General features: G+C 37.0%; 1 protein-coding gene across 6 annotated transcripts in view; it reads right to left on the reverse strand.

Moving 5' to 3' along the window:
- Positions 1 to 271: 271 nt before the first annotated feature.
- Positions 272 to 15,185, reverse strand: part of CD226 (CD226 molecule) — a 115,168-nt gene continuing 100,254 nt past the window's right edge. For 3 of the 6 annotated variants that reach the window (XM_037738125.1, XM_037738127.1, XM_037738126.1), the window contains exons 5-6: positions 10,888 to 10,987; positions 272 to 3,420 (exon numbers count right to left, since the gene is read on the reverse strand). In XM_037738125.1, coding sequence (XP_037594053.1) covers positions 3,189 to 3,420; positions 10,888 to 10,987 — 332 coding nt within the window. In that variant the 3' untranslated portion in view covers positions 272 to 3,188. Of the gene's footprint in view, positions 3,421 to 6,401; positions 6,463 to 9,807; positions 10,272 to 10,887; positions 10,988 to 15,185 lie in introns of those variants that run through there. The other 3 variants (XM_017527513.2, XM_017527517.2, XM_017527518.2) reach the window with 3 other exon arrangements.

Below are 15,185 nucleotides of genomic sequence, written 5' to 3' on the forward strand. Positions count from 1 at the left end.
TCATAAAGCTGTAATTTTTACTTAGTACCGTTCTATATAAACCAATATAACTTGGATGTTCACAATAAAAGAATGCCTACCAAAAGTATTTTTGTCTTTTAAATTCATAGCCCATATATTTTAAGTTTATAAATATAGTATTTTAGTAATAAAACTTAAAACATAAATTGGAGTTTTTACTAAAAATTATATCCTCACCTATCTGCCTTTCATTTTAAGCATGATTACAAGTAAATGAGATTTCTATTTTATTTTCTCAACATATTATACATAAAGTTCTTTAAAGTTTGAAGGTCTCACATAATATAGTTAATGCATAGTCATCATGGGTCAATAAGATGTGTTTTTTCCCTGACAAAACTGTGTATTACACAATGATGCTTAACAAATCTACCTACCTTACTATCACAAAGTAAATTCCTTTAATTGGTTACTTTAACGTAAATATTAATGGCATTCAAAATGTGTGTATATATATAAAAAACTTAAGAAGCATTTTGCTTCCAAAGCAGCACCTTGCAAAAGATATCTATACTTAAAACATAATTTACTGCAATTCTGATCTTTTATTCTGTGGATCTGTTTTGATCTGTTTTCTTAGTAACAACCAGAATCGTAGGTGCAAAAGCGTAGATGGAGAGAAACATAGCAGGGTGAGTTCCAAAACTATCATGAATTAGGGATGATGTCAGAAAGATTGCAATGAAAGTGCTTTGGTAAGTAAAGACGTCCAGAGAAAGACAATGAATGAACGGAATTTCATCAGTATTTACTCCTGACGGTATAACAGGAGCATCAGAGGAGGTCAGAGAATTTTTGGGAGGACTTAGGATGGCTCCAAATTCCTGAAAAAATCCTGCACTCTGTAGAGGAAGAATATATAGAGAAGAAAGGACAGAGTAAATAGTTCTCACTGACACTTTGCATAAGAGACCAAAAACACAAAAATACCCAAGGAAAAAGAGACAAGTTCCAAATGTTCTGGAGGCTTTGCAACACTTCAGTGGTTTTGTAACAAAAGTCTTCTATGAAGTTCCCAGTGGAAACCACCAGAACAATGGCATCTGACTGCACTGTGCCTTCCACCCCCAGTCATTATGTTTTCTCTTGAAATTGGGTTTATATTTCCCGATGCTACAACTGTAAAAATGTTTTCCTTCTCACATACACCAATCATTGAGAATTTGGTTATCAGAGGTTTCCAGAAAGTAATATTTTGATTGTCTTTACCATTCAGAAAAGGAAATTATTTACCTTTTAATTGATGCTAAGCTTGCTTTACCATGCAAACCAATAAATTCACCCACGAAATTTTTGATTGATCTGACAGTAGAGTGGTTTCTTGTAAACTGCCTTTCAAGTTTGTTACATTAATATATTTGTGGAAACATTTCATGAATCCAGGTATAAAAGGATCTTTAAGCAAACGTAATAAAAATGAGAGTTTACTCTTCTTGCATATACTTAAGTACAACTGGGAAATGGTCATTTTTATTTTTTCACTTCTGAAAATGTGGGTGGGTTTTTTTTTGTTAAAAACTCACAAATTTTCTAACTCACAGAAATGTGGGCATTTACCATTTCTGTAATTCACAAGATAATTGCACTATTTGGTATACATAGTGCTTAAGGCTAAAATCGTAAGATAATCACTAGTCAGCTTAAAAGTGTAAATTACATTTTAGAATCTGTCTAGGCAACAGAAAAATTTGGATTTGTTTCATTTAAGATTATCGTGAAGTCGACAACAGTGATATTTAAATACAGCCTTCATAATGAATCTTTTCTAGATGGTAGTCTTTAGAAATCTTTAGAGACAAATAATGAATCTTTTAGACATGAATGATCACTATATTTGATAATGACCACTGTGCTTTCAAGGTGACCATGACAGTTTTATTCAGTTTCGCAAATGCTTTTCGTTGTTTGCCTATATCCAGAATTTAAACAAGATCAGGTCTGGTGTCTAATTGCTTTGACCGTTGGTGAAGTCATTAGGGCTGTCATTGTCCAAATTGTGAAGCAGAAGTTTCCCTTTGTATTTTTCTATGGTTTGATTCTGTTCTTCTGTTGCCTGTACCCTTCCAATTTCTTTTTTCCCTCTCAAATTTCTACCCTACCATCATATACCACCACTTCCAACTGTCACTTTTTCTATGTGGATAAAAAAGTGACAGTTAGACGTGGTGTTATTATATTCAAGTTTCACATAATCATTAAAAAAATAATGCCTAAGTGTCTGATCCTTTTGAGAGAACTTACATATTAAAAATAATTCTCAAAAGTAGAAAAAATAAAAAACAATGTCCAAAAGGTTATTTATTATTGGACTATCTACTACATTTGCTCCTAAGGTTAGACCTGGGATGGTGGCAAGAATTCTATACAGAATGGGAGGTAAATATATAGGAGAATAGTAAGGGAAGCGATTGCCCGCTCACATTTATCTTCCCCTTGACTATTCATTTATTCTATTGCCAGGTATTTTTCTGGGCTATGCTGACAGAGCAGATTCTACAAGTTTGAGGAGAGATTCCCCACTTCCAGAATCCACCCCATATTTCACTTTTCACTTAGTTAACCAAAAATGTCTTGGTTAATCACTGCAGTCAACATTTGTTGGTAAACTCCCCAGCTCTGAGACTCTCCATCTCTCTTTTAACCTTGCTCTGAATTTCTCAGTACTGTGCTTTGACCCTGCTCTCTGCTCTAGAAGTAAACCCCTCATTGACTTAAGCCATTCTATCCTTTCTGGTCATAATGCCTATTTGACAATGAAAAAAATAACCTTTGCTCTATTAGAGAAGGAAACTCTCTACCGGACAGGAACAAGATGTACAAATTGCCAAGGGTTGGCGTACAAATTGCCAAGATTTGGCATCCATCTTGCCAACACAAGAGGAAAGCCTGCATGAGAGTGAGGCCAAGACCAAGGAGATGGTTCCAACACTGTGGAAAGGGATTCAGAAGCCAGTTTATGCCCATCCTTAATTACTTAATTATAGACACAACTTTTAAGCCCTGATAAATAGCTCCTGCCTAAAGCTTAATCTCCCCTGGCTCACTCTATTATATGATTCAGTAAGTTTCCTTTTGTGTGTAAACAAGTTAGAGTCAGGTTTTCTGAAACACTTCTGTGAAAAATGTTTTTTAGGTAATATTTTTCCTACCAAATGAACTCAATTCAGTCAACTAGTATCTAAGGTAGACCCTGGGTTGTGGAAAGAAATTGAATAAAGATCCATGCATGAGTACATGAGAGTCATTATTAATGCACTCATGTCAAGAATAAGCTTAAACTCTAGTCTTTGGTCTATGAGAGAAGGTTGGGTAGTTGACATAAATATCCTCTCTTGCATCATCCACGGATTGGCTGGTAGACTGATTGGTAGAGATGGGACTTGTAGAGTTGCTGGGTGCCTAGAAATACAAACAGCAGAGAGTGTCAATAATTCACTGCATTTCAACAACTAATGAAGACATTCAAAACATACCTCTTGTTAATGCAGACATGACATGGAACAAATTTCCATTATAATTAATTTGATAAAACATTATCCTCATTGTATTGAACTCTAAGAAATCACATTCTTGAGCGAGATACAACAGAAACCTAGTCTAGATTACTACTTATTGTATTGTGCTAAGAATTACCTGTTTCAATTGGGAGAGGGAATTCCCTCTCCCAACGTTAAGCTATTTTGATAAGAACAATATTATGATTTTTATATGGAAATTTTAATATAGCATTTTGCATACTATCAATTAATGTTTGTTGAATGAATGTCTTAAAAAATGTTTTCAAAGTACACAGTGTCTGAACTTTAAAAAAGAAGCAACTTAACATGTAAAAATTAATGACATAAACTGACATTCACTTTCAGGATGATATTGTATAATCATTAATCTTCTCTGCTGTAATCAAGTCACTTTGATCACATATGTATGTATGTAACAGAAAATATGCAGGTGTGAAAAAAGAAAGACAAGGTGAGAAAGAGACTAGAGAAAGGTCTTTTGATGAGTAATTTATAATTTTAGATTGTGTTGTTTTTCTTGAGTCAGTCTTGCTCTGTTGCCCAAGCTGAAGGGCAGTGACACGATTTTGGCTCACTGCAACCTCCAGGTCCCAGGTACAAGCAATTCTCTTGCCTCAGCCTCCTGAGTAGCTGGGATTACAGGCATGTACAGTCACGTCTGGCTAATTTTTGTATTTTTAATAGAGACAGAGTTTCACCATGTTGGCCAGGCTGGTCTCGAACTCCTGACTTCAGATGATCCACCTGCCTCAGCCTTCCAAAGTATCGGGATTACAGGCGTAAGCCACCATGCCCGGCCAGACTTCAGTGTTTTTAAAAAGAAGGCAAAATGAAAATGCAAGTGCCATGCTTACTTATACAGGTTATCTTTTTAAAAAGTGAATGAAATAGTTCCAATGTCTTTTTTTGACAGTCCAAACTACTTTTTCATAATCCTTCAAAATATTTTTCTACCAAAGCCTGAAAATGTTGGATACCTAATATAGACAGTTGCAAAGCTCCTTTTCATACCCCAAATTCACAACAATAAATGTGACTGGATTGGCATGAGTAAAGTATTAAGGATGAAGAAGGGAATCCCAAAATTGTATATGACAGAGTACCAATTTGTTTGCTGAAGTGGCTGATGAAAACAAAACAAGTTGGCACCAAGAAACAATCTATGTTTTTTTGCCAAGAAACAAACAAAAATTCTTACAAAAGTAACTACTTAATAAAAAAAAAAAAAGTTAAACTGATAAATTTTGAAGGTGTCTGATGAACACATGTTGGATTGTCAGAACATTTTTGGCACTTGGCTTTTGGCCGTGTAGAATTCAATTGCATGTAATTAAAATGAAGAGAAATTTATATACTTTTGGATAGCATTTGAGGAAATTTTTGTCTTAGTTTGGGCTGCTGTCACAAAATATTGTAGACCGCATTGCTTAAATGACAAATACTTATTCCTCACAGCTCTGGAGATTGGGAAATCCAAGATCAAGAAAATATCTTCCTAACTTGAGAAAAAAAAAAAAAAAGTCTGGTGAAGGCCTGAGGGTGCATTTCTTGGTTTGCAGACAACCGTCTTCTCAGTATCCTCACATTGCAAAGAACAGAAAGAGGAAGCAAGCTCTTCTGTCCTTTTAAGGTGCTAATCCCAATCATGAGGATTGTACCCTCATGATCTAATTACGTCCCCAAGTCTCTCCCTCCTAATATCATCACATTGGGGGTTAGGACTTTAACATATGAATTTTGGGACGGCACAAATGTTCAATCCATAGAAACGGGTTTTTTTTGTTTGTTTGTTTTGTGAAATTTCATAAACAGAATGCTATGTGTTAGAGAGACCTAAAGTATAGTGGGGATAATGAGCATAAAAATACATATCCCTCTTATCTGCAAACCCAGAAGTTTCTAGTCTGTTAAACAATAAAGGGCAGGAGCAAGGCAGAATAAGGAAGAAACTTTTACAGCTCATCAAACTTCTGCAACCCATAAGGAAATAAAAAAGTTCTTTGGCTGGATAACCTAAGTATACATTAATTAATAACAACTTCAAAGATAATGATAATAATGAGTATCGTGGAATATGTTCTTCTACGTGCTTGCTACGTGTCTGGGTCTTTTATGCATTTTAGCCACCACGATAGCCTTATGACACGAAAACATTATGTCTTCTCCTGGGTTGGATATTGTCCTCTGCAAATTCCTCCTCAGAACCTCATAATGTGACCTCATTTGAAAATAGGATCCTTGCAGATGTAATTAGTTAAGCTGAAACAATACTGTGCTGGAGAAGAGTGGGTGCTTAAGTCCAGATGACTGGGGTCTTCATGAGAAAAGAAGGAAGGCAGACACATACACACAGGTGAGAACATCATGTGATGAGAGAGGCAGAGATTAGAGAGATGGATCTACCAGCCAAGGATCGCCAGCGCTGCCAGAAGCTGGACAGAAGCATGGGATGGCTTCTCATCCCACAAAGAAATCAGTCCTTCTGACACTGTTTATACTTCAACCCTCTAGAATTGTGGGAAAATAGATTTCTGTTGTTTAAAGTCACCCAGGTTTGGGAATTTGTCACAGCAGCCCTAGAAAAGGAACAAAGATTTAGGCTTCATAGTGTTGATTGTTATTACGTCAGGGTAATTGCTCCTTTATTTATATTCACATAAGAAAACTTAGTTTTAGAGGGCAGTAAAAATAGAATAGTTCAGAAAATAACTTTCTCCAAATAGCTGATATTTAAATTGCAGGCAATTGCATAGTCAGGTTACAAAAAGGACAATAAAATATAAGATTGCTAACTGCAAAAGAGAGTGATTCTGCATTTGTAAATTACAAAAGAAAAAAATGACAAGTTCTTTATAAGCTTACCTTCTTCGTTGTATCCCAGGACTCTGTAAATAAATCTCTTCTCTCTCTCCTTCTCCTTCTTCTGGTATGCATATTCAATAAAGGATATAAAGATGATATTTCAGCACTGAACTCTATACCTCACTGCACCCCTAGCCCACACCCACTTTCTAATATAGTAAAGTAGCTTAATGTACATTTATCCAAAATTCTGTTAACCTACACTTTTTTTCCCTGTCTTCTCCAAAGTGCTCCCAGATGATGAGGGCAACTAAATGGATATCTAACCATTGTGCATTAGTAATTAATCTCAGTGACTTTACTAAGAATGATTTATAGTGAGTTACTACATAAATGGCTTATAGCCTTCCCCAAATAACCTCAGATTTAAGACATTTTCCACAATTAAAATTTATTTTAAATGCCAACAGTGTAACTTCTTAAATGACAATAATATAATGAAGCTTTATAAAAATTTCTGGGTGTTATTCTAAATCACTTGTATGGATTATTTTATTAAATCACTTATATAGATTCTTTTATTAAGATTTCATCAAAACTTTATCTTTAACAGGTTTGGAAACTAAGGTACGAAGAGGAAGAGTAATTTGCCCAAAATCACATGATTAGTTAGTGGTAGTATTGGAATTTAAATCCAATGCTCTCCCTCTTGACTATTAAGCTCTACAACTTCTGAAATCACTTCACTGTAGCTGAACGGACCATCTGCAACTACAGGATTCAATAAACTCTCCATGGTTCCAAAAAAAATTAAAAATTAGTTCAATCATTGTGGAAGACAATGTGGTGATTCCTCAAAGACCTAGAGACAGAAACACCATTCGCCCCACCAATCCCATTACTGGGTATATGCCCAAAGGAATATAAATCATTCTATTATAAGACACATGCATATGTATGTTCATTGCATCACTATTCATGATAGCAAGACATGGAGTCAACCTAAATATTCATCAATGATAAACTGGATAAAGAAAATATGATATACATGCACCACAGAATACTATGCAGCCATAAAAAGAAATGAGATCATGTCCTTTGCAGGGACATGGATAGAGCTGGAGGCTATTATCCTTAGCAAACTAATGCAGGAACAGAAAACCACATGTTCTCACCTATAAGTGGAAGCTAAATGATGAGAATACATGCGCACATAGAAGGGAAAAACACACACTGGTGCCTACTGAACGGCAGAGGATGGAGGGATGAGAGGATCAGAAAAAATAACTATTGGGTACTAGGCTTAATACCTGGGTGATGAAATAATCTGTACAACAAATCCCATGACACATATGTACCTATGTAACTAACCTGCACATCCTGCACATGTATCCCTGAACTTAAAATAAATGTTAAGAAAATAAAAATGAAAAATAAACATATCACAGTTAGATTATGTTGACCAGCCATTCCAGTTTGCCTGGGACTAAGGAGTTTCCCAGGATGAGAGATTTCAGTGCTGAAATGGGAAAAACAAAGCTCCCTATTCGTTGTTAATGCCGATGCTCACAATGAATATAAAATAAGTATCTAAGATTTTTCTCCCTAAACATTATTTTGTACACTGAGGTGTACGTCTATAGAACATATTTTGGCACTTTCTTTTTGTTTGTTTTTGAGACAGAATCTCACTCTTGTCATTCAGGCTGGAATGCAGTGGTGCAATCTCGGCTCACTGCAACCTCCACCTCCCGGGTCCAAGCGATTCTCCTGTGTCAGCCCCTGAGTGGCTGAGACTGCAGAAGCCTGCCATCACGCCCAGCTAATTTTTGTATTTTTAGTAGAAATGGGGTTTCACCATGTTGGCCAGGCTAGTCTCGAACTCCTGAACTCAAATGATACACCCACATCAGCTTCCCAAAGTAATGGGATTATAGGTGTGTGCCACTGCGCCTGGCCGTATTTTGGCTCCTTTCACACTTGCCAATCAGAGGCCCTTTCCCTAGCCATGGTCACTTACTCGTGTTACTGTTGCTATCTCTGCATGAAAACAGCAAACCAGGGGCAGAGAAGCTGCTGCCAGTTCCTCCAACACACAGGCTACAAGGCGCCGAGTAGCCCGTGTGCTGGAGGAATTGGCAGCAGCTTCTCTGCTGAAGAATTCACTTTTGTTCAGGGACACTGTCTGATTTATGTTGGCTTCTATCCAAGTCAATACATCTGATGATGCAGGATTATTTTAAACAGTTGGAAAAACAGAGTTCAGAAGGTCATTGTTGGAGCCCTTGGGCCATCTTTCAAAGCATTTCCATCTGAAGTAACAACCACAAACTGATACTAGTGACAAGGTAGAAAGAACAATCGCTTTTTCCCTTGTGGTGTGCGTCCGTGATTACAAATTCAAGTCTACTAATCTCCTTTTATCACATTTAACCAAGTGGGACAATATATTCTACCATTCAATTTAGCTATTCATGTAAAAGTGATGCATTTTCATGAAGCAAAATCTATCCTGTCCAACATCTGTGACCCTGTGGAGGTTTGTCGCCACTCGCTGTCTCTTAGTCACATTGCCCGGTTCCTGTGTGCTCCCTCTGCCGTCTCTGCCCTTAGGATGTTTTCCATTGCCAAGGTGAAGCAGTAGAGGAGTCTGTGGTGCCCCTAACACCTTGGTTCCTTACTTCCATTTGCTAATTTCTGGTCAGGGAAAGACTTAAGGGCAATCTGTGATGGGGAAAAAGGTAAAATGACCTGATGTCATATTTCAGTTTAATTAGACAATATTTATTGAGTATTCATTATTTGGACAGAATAGTGCTAAATGCTATCAAATACTAAAAATATGAATAAAACACAAACTCTGCCATTATGAATAGAAAGAATGACAAGCATGAAAGTGATTAAAACACAAAGCAGGATGAGGAGTAGCAGAGAAGTACATGATGATTCCAGATGGTGACATCATGTCTATTTGCAGGGACAGAGAACAGTGCAGAGCTCACAGAGGGGACAGGTGTTTCACACCTTGAATGATACACAGGAATGCAGCCAAATGTGGGGAAACAGCATTTTGGTAGCAAACCAGATGGGGAGAGCCTTGGGTGTGCTGCAGTTTTCACAAAATTTATCAACATCAGGGAGAATACATTAAGGATAAAGTGGGAATAAAAATTAGGTTTCAGTCAGAATGTAGGGCAACTTCAATGACAGGTTAATGAGTTTTAACATTATTCTGGTAGATAATCAAAGATATTGAACAAGAGGATGACATGCCAACCCAGCTTTCAGAAGAAGAACCAGGGAAACTGGATGGGTTAGAGAAAAAAAAACTATAGCTGAGAGCAGGTTGGAGACATTACCAAAAAAGGGAGCAGTGATGACAGCTGCCAAAGAGCCAGAGGTCAAGGTCAAGGATGAAGAGACAAGATGGAGAGACCTACTGGAAATCCTATTAACAAGGCGCGTGTGTGTGTGTGAATATGGTGTATTTGGTAATATTACTGAAAGAGAAGAGTACAGATGGACATACTCACTTACCCAGCAAACATATATTGTCTATGATATGCCAGACATGCAAAATATAGTCATCAAAACTGTGGTCCCCTCCTCCCTTAAGAAGATAACACTTTAGTTGTAATACACTATAAGGAATAATTTTAACCTGCTATGATTACAGCAAAGATATGCAACAAATACCTACATAAGTGAGTTGATAAGCACAGCAGGGCTGCAAGGTGAAGAAATACCTCAATCAAGAATATCCTAGAAAATTCCCAACTGTGCCACAAGACAGTAAAATATTTTTTTTAATTTTCAATTTTTGAAATTGACAGGGTCTTGCTATGTTGCCTAGGATGGACTTGAACTCTTGGGCTCAAGCAATCCTCCAGCCTCAGCCCCCTGAGTAGCTGGAACTTCAGGCACATGTATCTGTGACCAGCCAATAAAACACAAAAAAATTTAGTATAAGCCAATGGCTTCCTGCTCTCTCTCGGGCAGCACCCTCCAATTCCTTCTTCTTAGTAATTTTAAGCATCTAGATTGCTTGGTTCTGAGAATATACAACCATTTGAAATTATGTTGTTTGCTTATTAGGATGTGAGCTTCATTATCTCTTGTTCACTGCTATGCACAATAAATATTTGATGAATGAATAAATGAAAGGCATTATCACTGTTAAACTTGCTCTTCCCCTTCTCAGAATCTGTATCCATCTCGTGCTGTGTTATCCATGCACACACACACCATCCCCTCACCGACAGCTTTTTCCTCGGAGGAGGAGAAAGCAGGGCAGGATACAGAGCAGAGGCATCAGGCAGAATACAAAAGGGCCGGACCAGCAGCTTCTACTAATTCTTAAATGAACTATTCCAGCTTTCTCTGTAACATTACAGCTATATCTCCTCCTTTGTGTTAGAACAGTACTCTCAAAAATATAAGTGTGAATGCTGAGACAGCTTGACAAATTATTGGGTTATTAATAGAGAACCTATAACATCAGAATTACTCATGCTGAACAAGATTCAGGATAAGTTGCTCTACTCACCGGCTAAGGAAAATGACAATGATGATGGTAATTGAGATAACAAACAAGAGTAAAACTGTCCCTCCAGCCACATAGGGGATATATTGGTTATCGGTTTTACCTAGGAGAAAAAAAAAATGTAGGAATTAGGAATTCAACCAGAAGCCATAAAAAGTAAGGCAGGAAAATAAAGAAAAGATACATTAAATATTGAGTAACAAAAACAAAGACTCCAACAAAAAAATACAATAAGCTACAGGAAAAAGAGAGTTTTTGCTTTAGAGTCTCCTAAATGTTTCTCACTCGTAATAGATTTATATTTGTTTCTCAATTAAGCTGGGTTTTACACCTTAAGAAAAACAGAAGTATAAAGAGCATGCATTTGCCAAAGACCTCATTCAAATAAGCTGCTGATCATTTATACAAAATCTTTTTTAGAACAAAATAACTATTAAAATAGTAAATAGGCCGGGCGTAGTGGCTCACGCCTGTAATTCCAGCACTTTGGGAGGTTTGGGCAGGTGGTTCATTTGAGACCAGGAGTTCGAGACCAGCATGGGCAACATGGTAAACCCCCGTCTCTACTAAAAATACAAAAATTATCCCAGCGTGGTGGCACATGCCTGTAATCCCAGCTACCCAGTAGGCTGAAGGACAAGATTCATTTGAAGCCAGGAGGCAGAGGTTTCAGTGAGCTGAGATCATGCCACTGCACTCTAGCCTGGGCAACAGAGAGAGACTCTGTCTAAAAATAAAAAAAAAAATAGTAAATAAACAAAGATGATCTTTTATGCCTGATGTAGTAAATACATTCAACATACAACAGAATATAACTTCGATGTTTATAATTTTTTTAAAAAAATATTTTTGTATTCAAATGTTACTCCAACTCAATGTCTGAAAATTTATCATGGTCCAGTAATCTGAAATCCTCATCCTAAATCTTTCACAATTTATCTGATTGACTCCAGCAAATTCCTTACTGTATATGTGTCGTCTCTTCATTTGTCAACTGATGGCAATGACAGTAGCCCTAATTACGTCAGAAAATTGTGCTGAGACTCTGATGACTCAAATTTCAAAAGAACAATCAACTGCCGTTAGAGAAATGTCCCCTCTGGAGTGTGAGCCCAGTTAGGTCAGAGAACATTTTATCCCTTTGTCAAAAAAAATTTTTGTTAATTAAACTTTAAGTTCTGGGATACAGTGCAGGTTTGCTACATAGGTATACATGTGCCATGATGGTTTGCTGCACTCATCAACCCAACATCTACAATAGGTATTTCTCCTAGTGCTATCCCTGCCCTTGGCCCCCACCACCCAATAGGCCACAGTGTGTGCTGTTCACCTCCCTGTGTCCATGTGTTTTCACTGTTCAACACCCACTTACCAGTGATAATATGCAGTGTTTGGTTTTCTGTTCCTGTGTTAGTTTGCTGAGAATGATGTTTCCAGCTTCATCCATGTCCCTGCAAAGGACATGAACTCATCTCTTTTTATGGCTGCATAGTATTCTACAGTGTACATGTGCCACATTTTCTTTATCCAGTCTTTCATTGATGGGTATTTGGGTTGGTTCCAAGTCTTTGCTATTGTGAAGAGTGCTGCAATAAACATATGTCTGCATGTGTCTTTATAGTAGAATGACTTATAAACCTTTGGGTATACACCCAGTAATGGGATTGCTGGGTCAAATGGCATTTCTGGTTCAAGATCCTTGAGGAATTGCCATACTGTCTTCCACAGTGGATGAACTAACTTACACTCCTACCAACAGTGTAAAAGTGGTCCTGTTTCTCCACATTCTCTCCAGCATCTGTTGTTGCCTAACTTTTTAATGATCACCATTCTAACTGGCATGAGATGTTTTCTCATTGTGGTTTTGATTTGCATTTCTCTAATGACTAAAGATGATGAGCTTTTTTTCATATATTTGTTGCCCACATAAATGTCTTCTTTTGAGAAGTGTCTGTTCATATCCTTTGCCCACTTTTTTATGGGGTTGCTTGCTTTTTTCTTGTAAATTTGTTTCAGTTCCTTGTAGATTCTGGATATTAGCCCTTTGTCAGATGGATAGATTTAAAACTTTTATCCCATTCTGTAGGTTGCCTGTTAACTCTGATGATAGTTGCTTTTGCTATGCAGAAGCCCTTTAGTTTAATTAGGTCCCATTTGTTAATTTTGGCCTTTGTTGCCAGTGCTTTTGGTGTTTTAGTCATGAAGTCTTTGCCCATGCCTATGTCCTGAATGGTAGTGCCTAGGTTTTCTTCTGGAGTTTTTATGGTTTTAGATCTTACATGTAAGTCTTTAATCCATCTTAACTTTTGTTTAAGGTGTAAGAAAGGGGTCCAGTTTCAGTTTTCTGCATATGGCTAGCCAGTTTTCCCAACATCATTTATTAAATAGGGAATCCTTTTCCCATTGCTTGTTTTTGTCAGGCTTGTCAAAGATCAGATGGTTTTAGGTATGTGGCATTATTTCTGAAGCCTCTGCTTGTTCCACTGGTCTATATATCTGTTTTGGTTATTGTAGCCTTGTAATATAGTTTGAAGTCAGGTAGCAGGATACCTCCAGCTTTGTTCTTTTTGCTTAGGATTGTCTTAGCTATACAGACTCCTTTTTGGTTCCATATGAAATTTAAAATAGTTTTTTTAAATTCTGTGAAGGAAGTCAATGGTTTCTTAATGGGAATAGCATTGAATCTATAAATTACTTTGGCAGTATAGCTATTTTCATGATATTTATTCTTCCTATCCATGAGCATGGAATGTTTCTCCATTTGTTTGTGTCCTCTGTTATTTCCTTAAACAGTGGTTTGTAGTTCTCCTTGAAGAGGTCCTTCACATCCCTTGTGAGTTGTATTCCTAGGTATCTTATTCTCTTTGCAGCAATTGTGAATGGGAGTTCACCCATTATTTGGCTCTCTATTATTGGCATATAGGAATGCTTGTGATTTTTACACACTGATTTTGTATCCTGACACTTTGCTGAAGTTACTTATCAGCTTGTGGAGATTTGGGGCTGAGACAATGGGGTTTTATAAATACACAATCATGTCACCTGCAAGACAGAGACAGTTTCAGACAAGTTGACTTCCTCTCTTCCTATTTGAATATCTTTAATTTTTTCACATGCCTGATTGCCCTGGCCAGAACTTCCAATACTATGTTGAATAGGAGTGGTGAGAGAGGGCATCCTTGTCTTATGCTGGTTTTCAAAGTGAATGCTTCCAGCTTTTGCCCATTCAGTATGATATTGGCTATGGGTTTGTCATAAATAGCACTCATTATTTTAAGATATGTTCCATCAGTATCTAGTTTATTGAGAGCTTTTAGTATAAAGTGATGTTGAATTTTATTGAAGGCCTTGTCTGCATCTATTAATTATGTGGCTTTGTCATTGGTTCTCTTTATGTGATAGATTATGTTTATTGATTTGTGTATGCTGAACAAATCTTGCATCCCAGGGATGAAGCTGACAACTATGGCGGATAAGCTTTTAGATGTGTTGCATTGATTCAGTTTGCTAGTATTTTATTGAGGATTTTCACATTGATGTTCATCAGGGATATTGACCTGAAACTTTCTTTGTTTCGTTGTGTTTCTACCAGGTTTTGGTATCAGGATGATGCTGGTCTCATAAAATGACTTAGGGAGAAGTGTCCCTTTTTCTGTTGTTTGGAATAGTTTCAGAAGAAATGGTACCAGCTCCTCTTTGCACCTCAGGTAGAATTCAGCTGTGAATTCGTCTAGTCCTGGGCATTTTTTTTTCTAGTTCATAGGCTATTAATTACTGCCTCAATTTCAGAACTTGTTATTGGTCTATTCAGGGATTCAACTTCTTCCTCGTTTAGTCTTGGGAGGGTGTATGTGTCCAGGAATTTATCCATTTTTTCTAGATTTTTTACTTTATTTGCATAGAGGTGTTTACAGTATTCTCTGATGGTAGTTTGTATTTCTGTGTGATCAGTAGTGATCTCCCTTTAATCATTTTTTATTGTAATTATTCTCTCTTTTCTTATTAGTATGGCTAGTGGTCTATCTATTTTGTTAATCTTTTCAAAAAATCAGCTCCTGGATTCACTGATTTTTTGAAGGGTTTTTTGTGCCTCTGTCTCCTTCAATTCTACTCTGATCTTAGTTATTTCTTATCTTCTGCTAGCTTTTGAATTTTTTGCTCTTGCTTCTCTAGTTCTTTTTTTTTCCAATTTATTTATTTTATTGGATTTTAGGTTTTGGGGTACATGTGAAGAACATGCAAAATTGTTGCATAGGTACACACGTGGCAGTGTGATTTGCTGCCTTCCTCCCCATCACCTA

The sequence above is a fragment of the Cebus imitator genome, unplaced genomic scaffold (assembly GCF_001604975.1).
Source record: "Cebus imitator isolate Cc_AM_T3 unplaced genomic scaffold, Cebus_imitator-1.0 Scaffold49, whole genome shotgun sequence".
NCBI classification, from domain to species: domain Eukaryota; kingdom Metazoa; phylum Chordata; class Mammalia; order Primates; family Cebidae; genus Cebus; species Cebus imitator.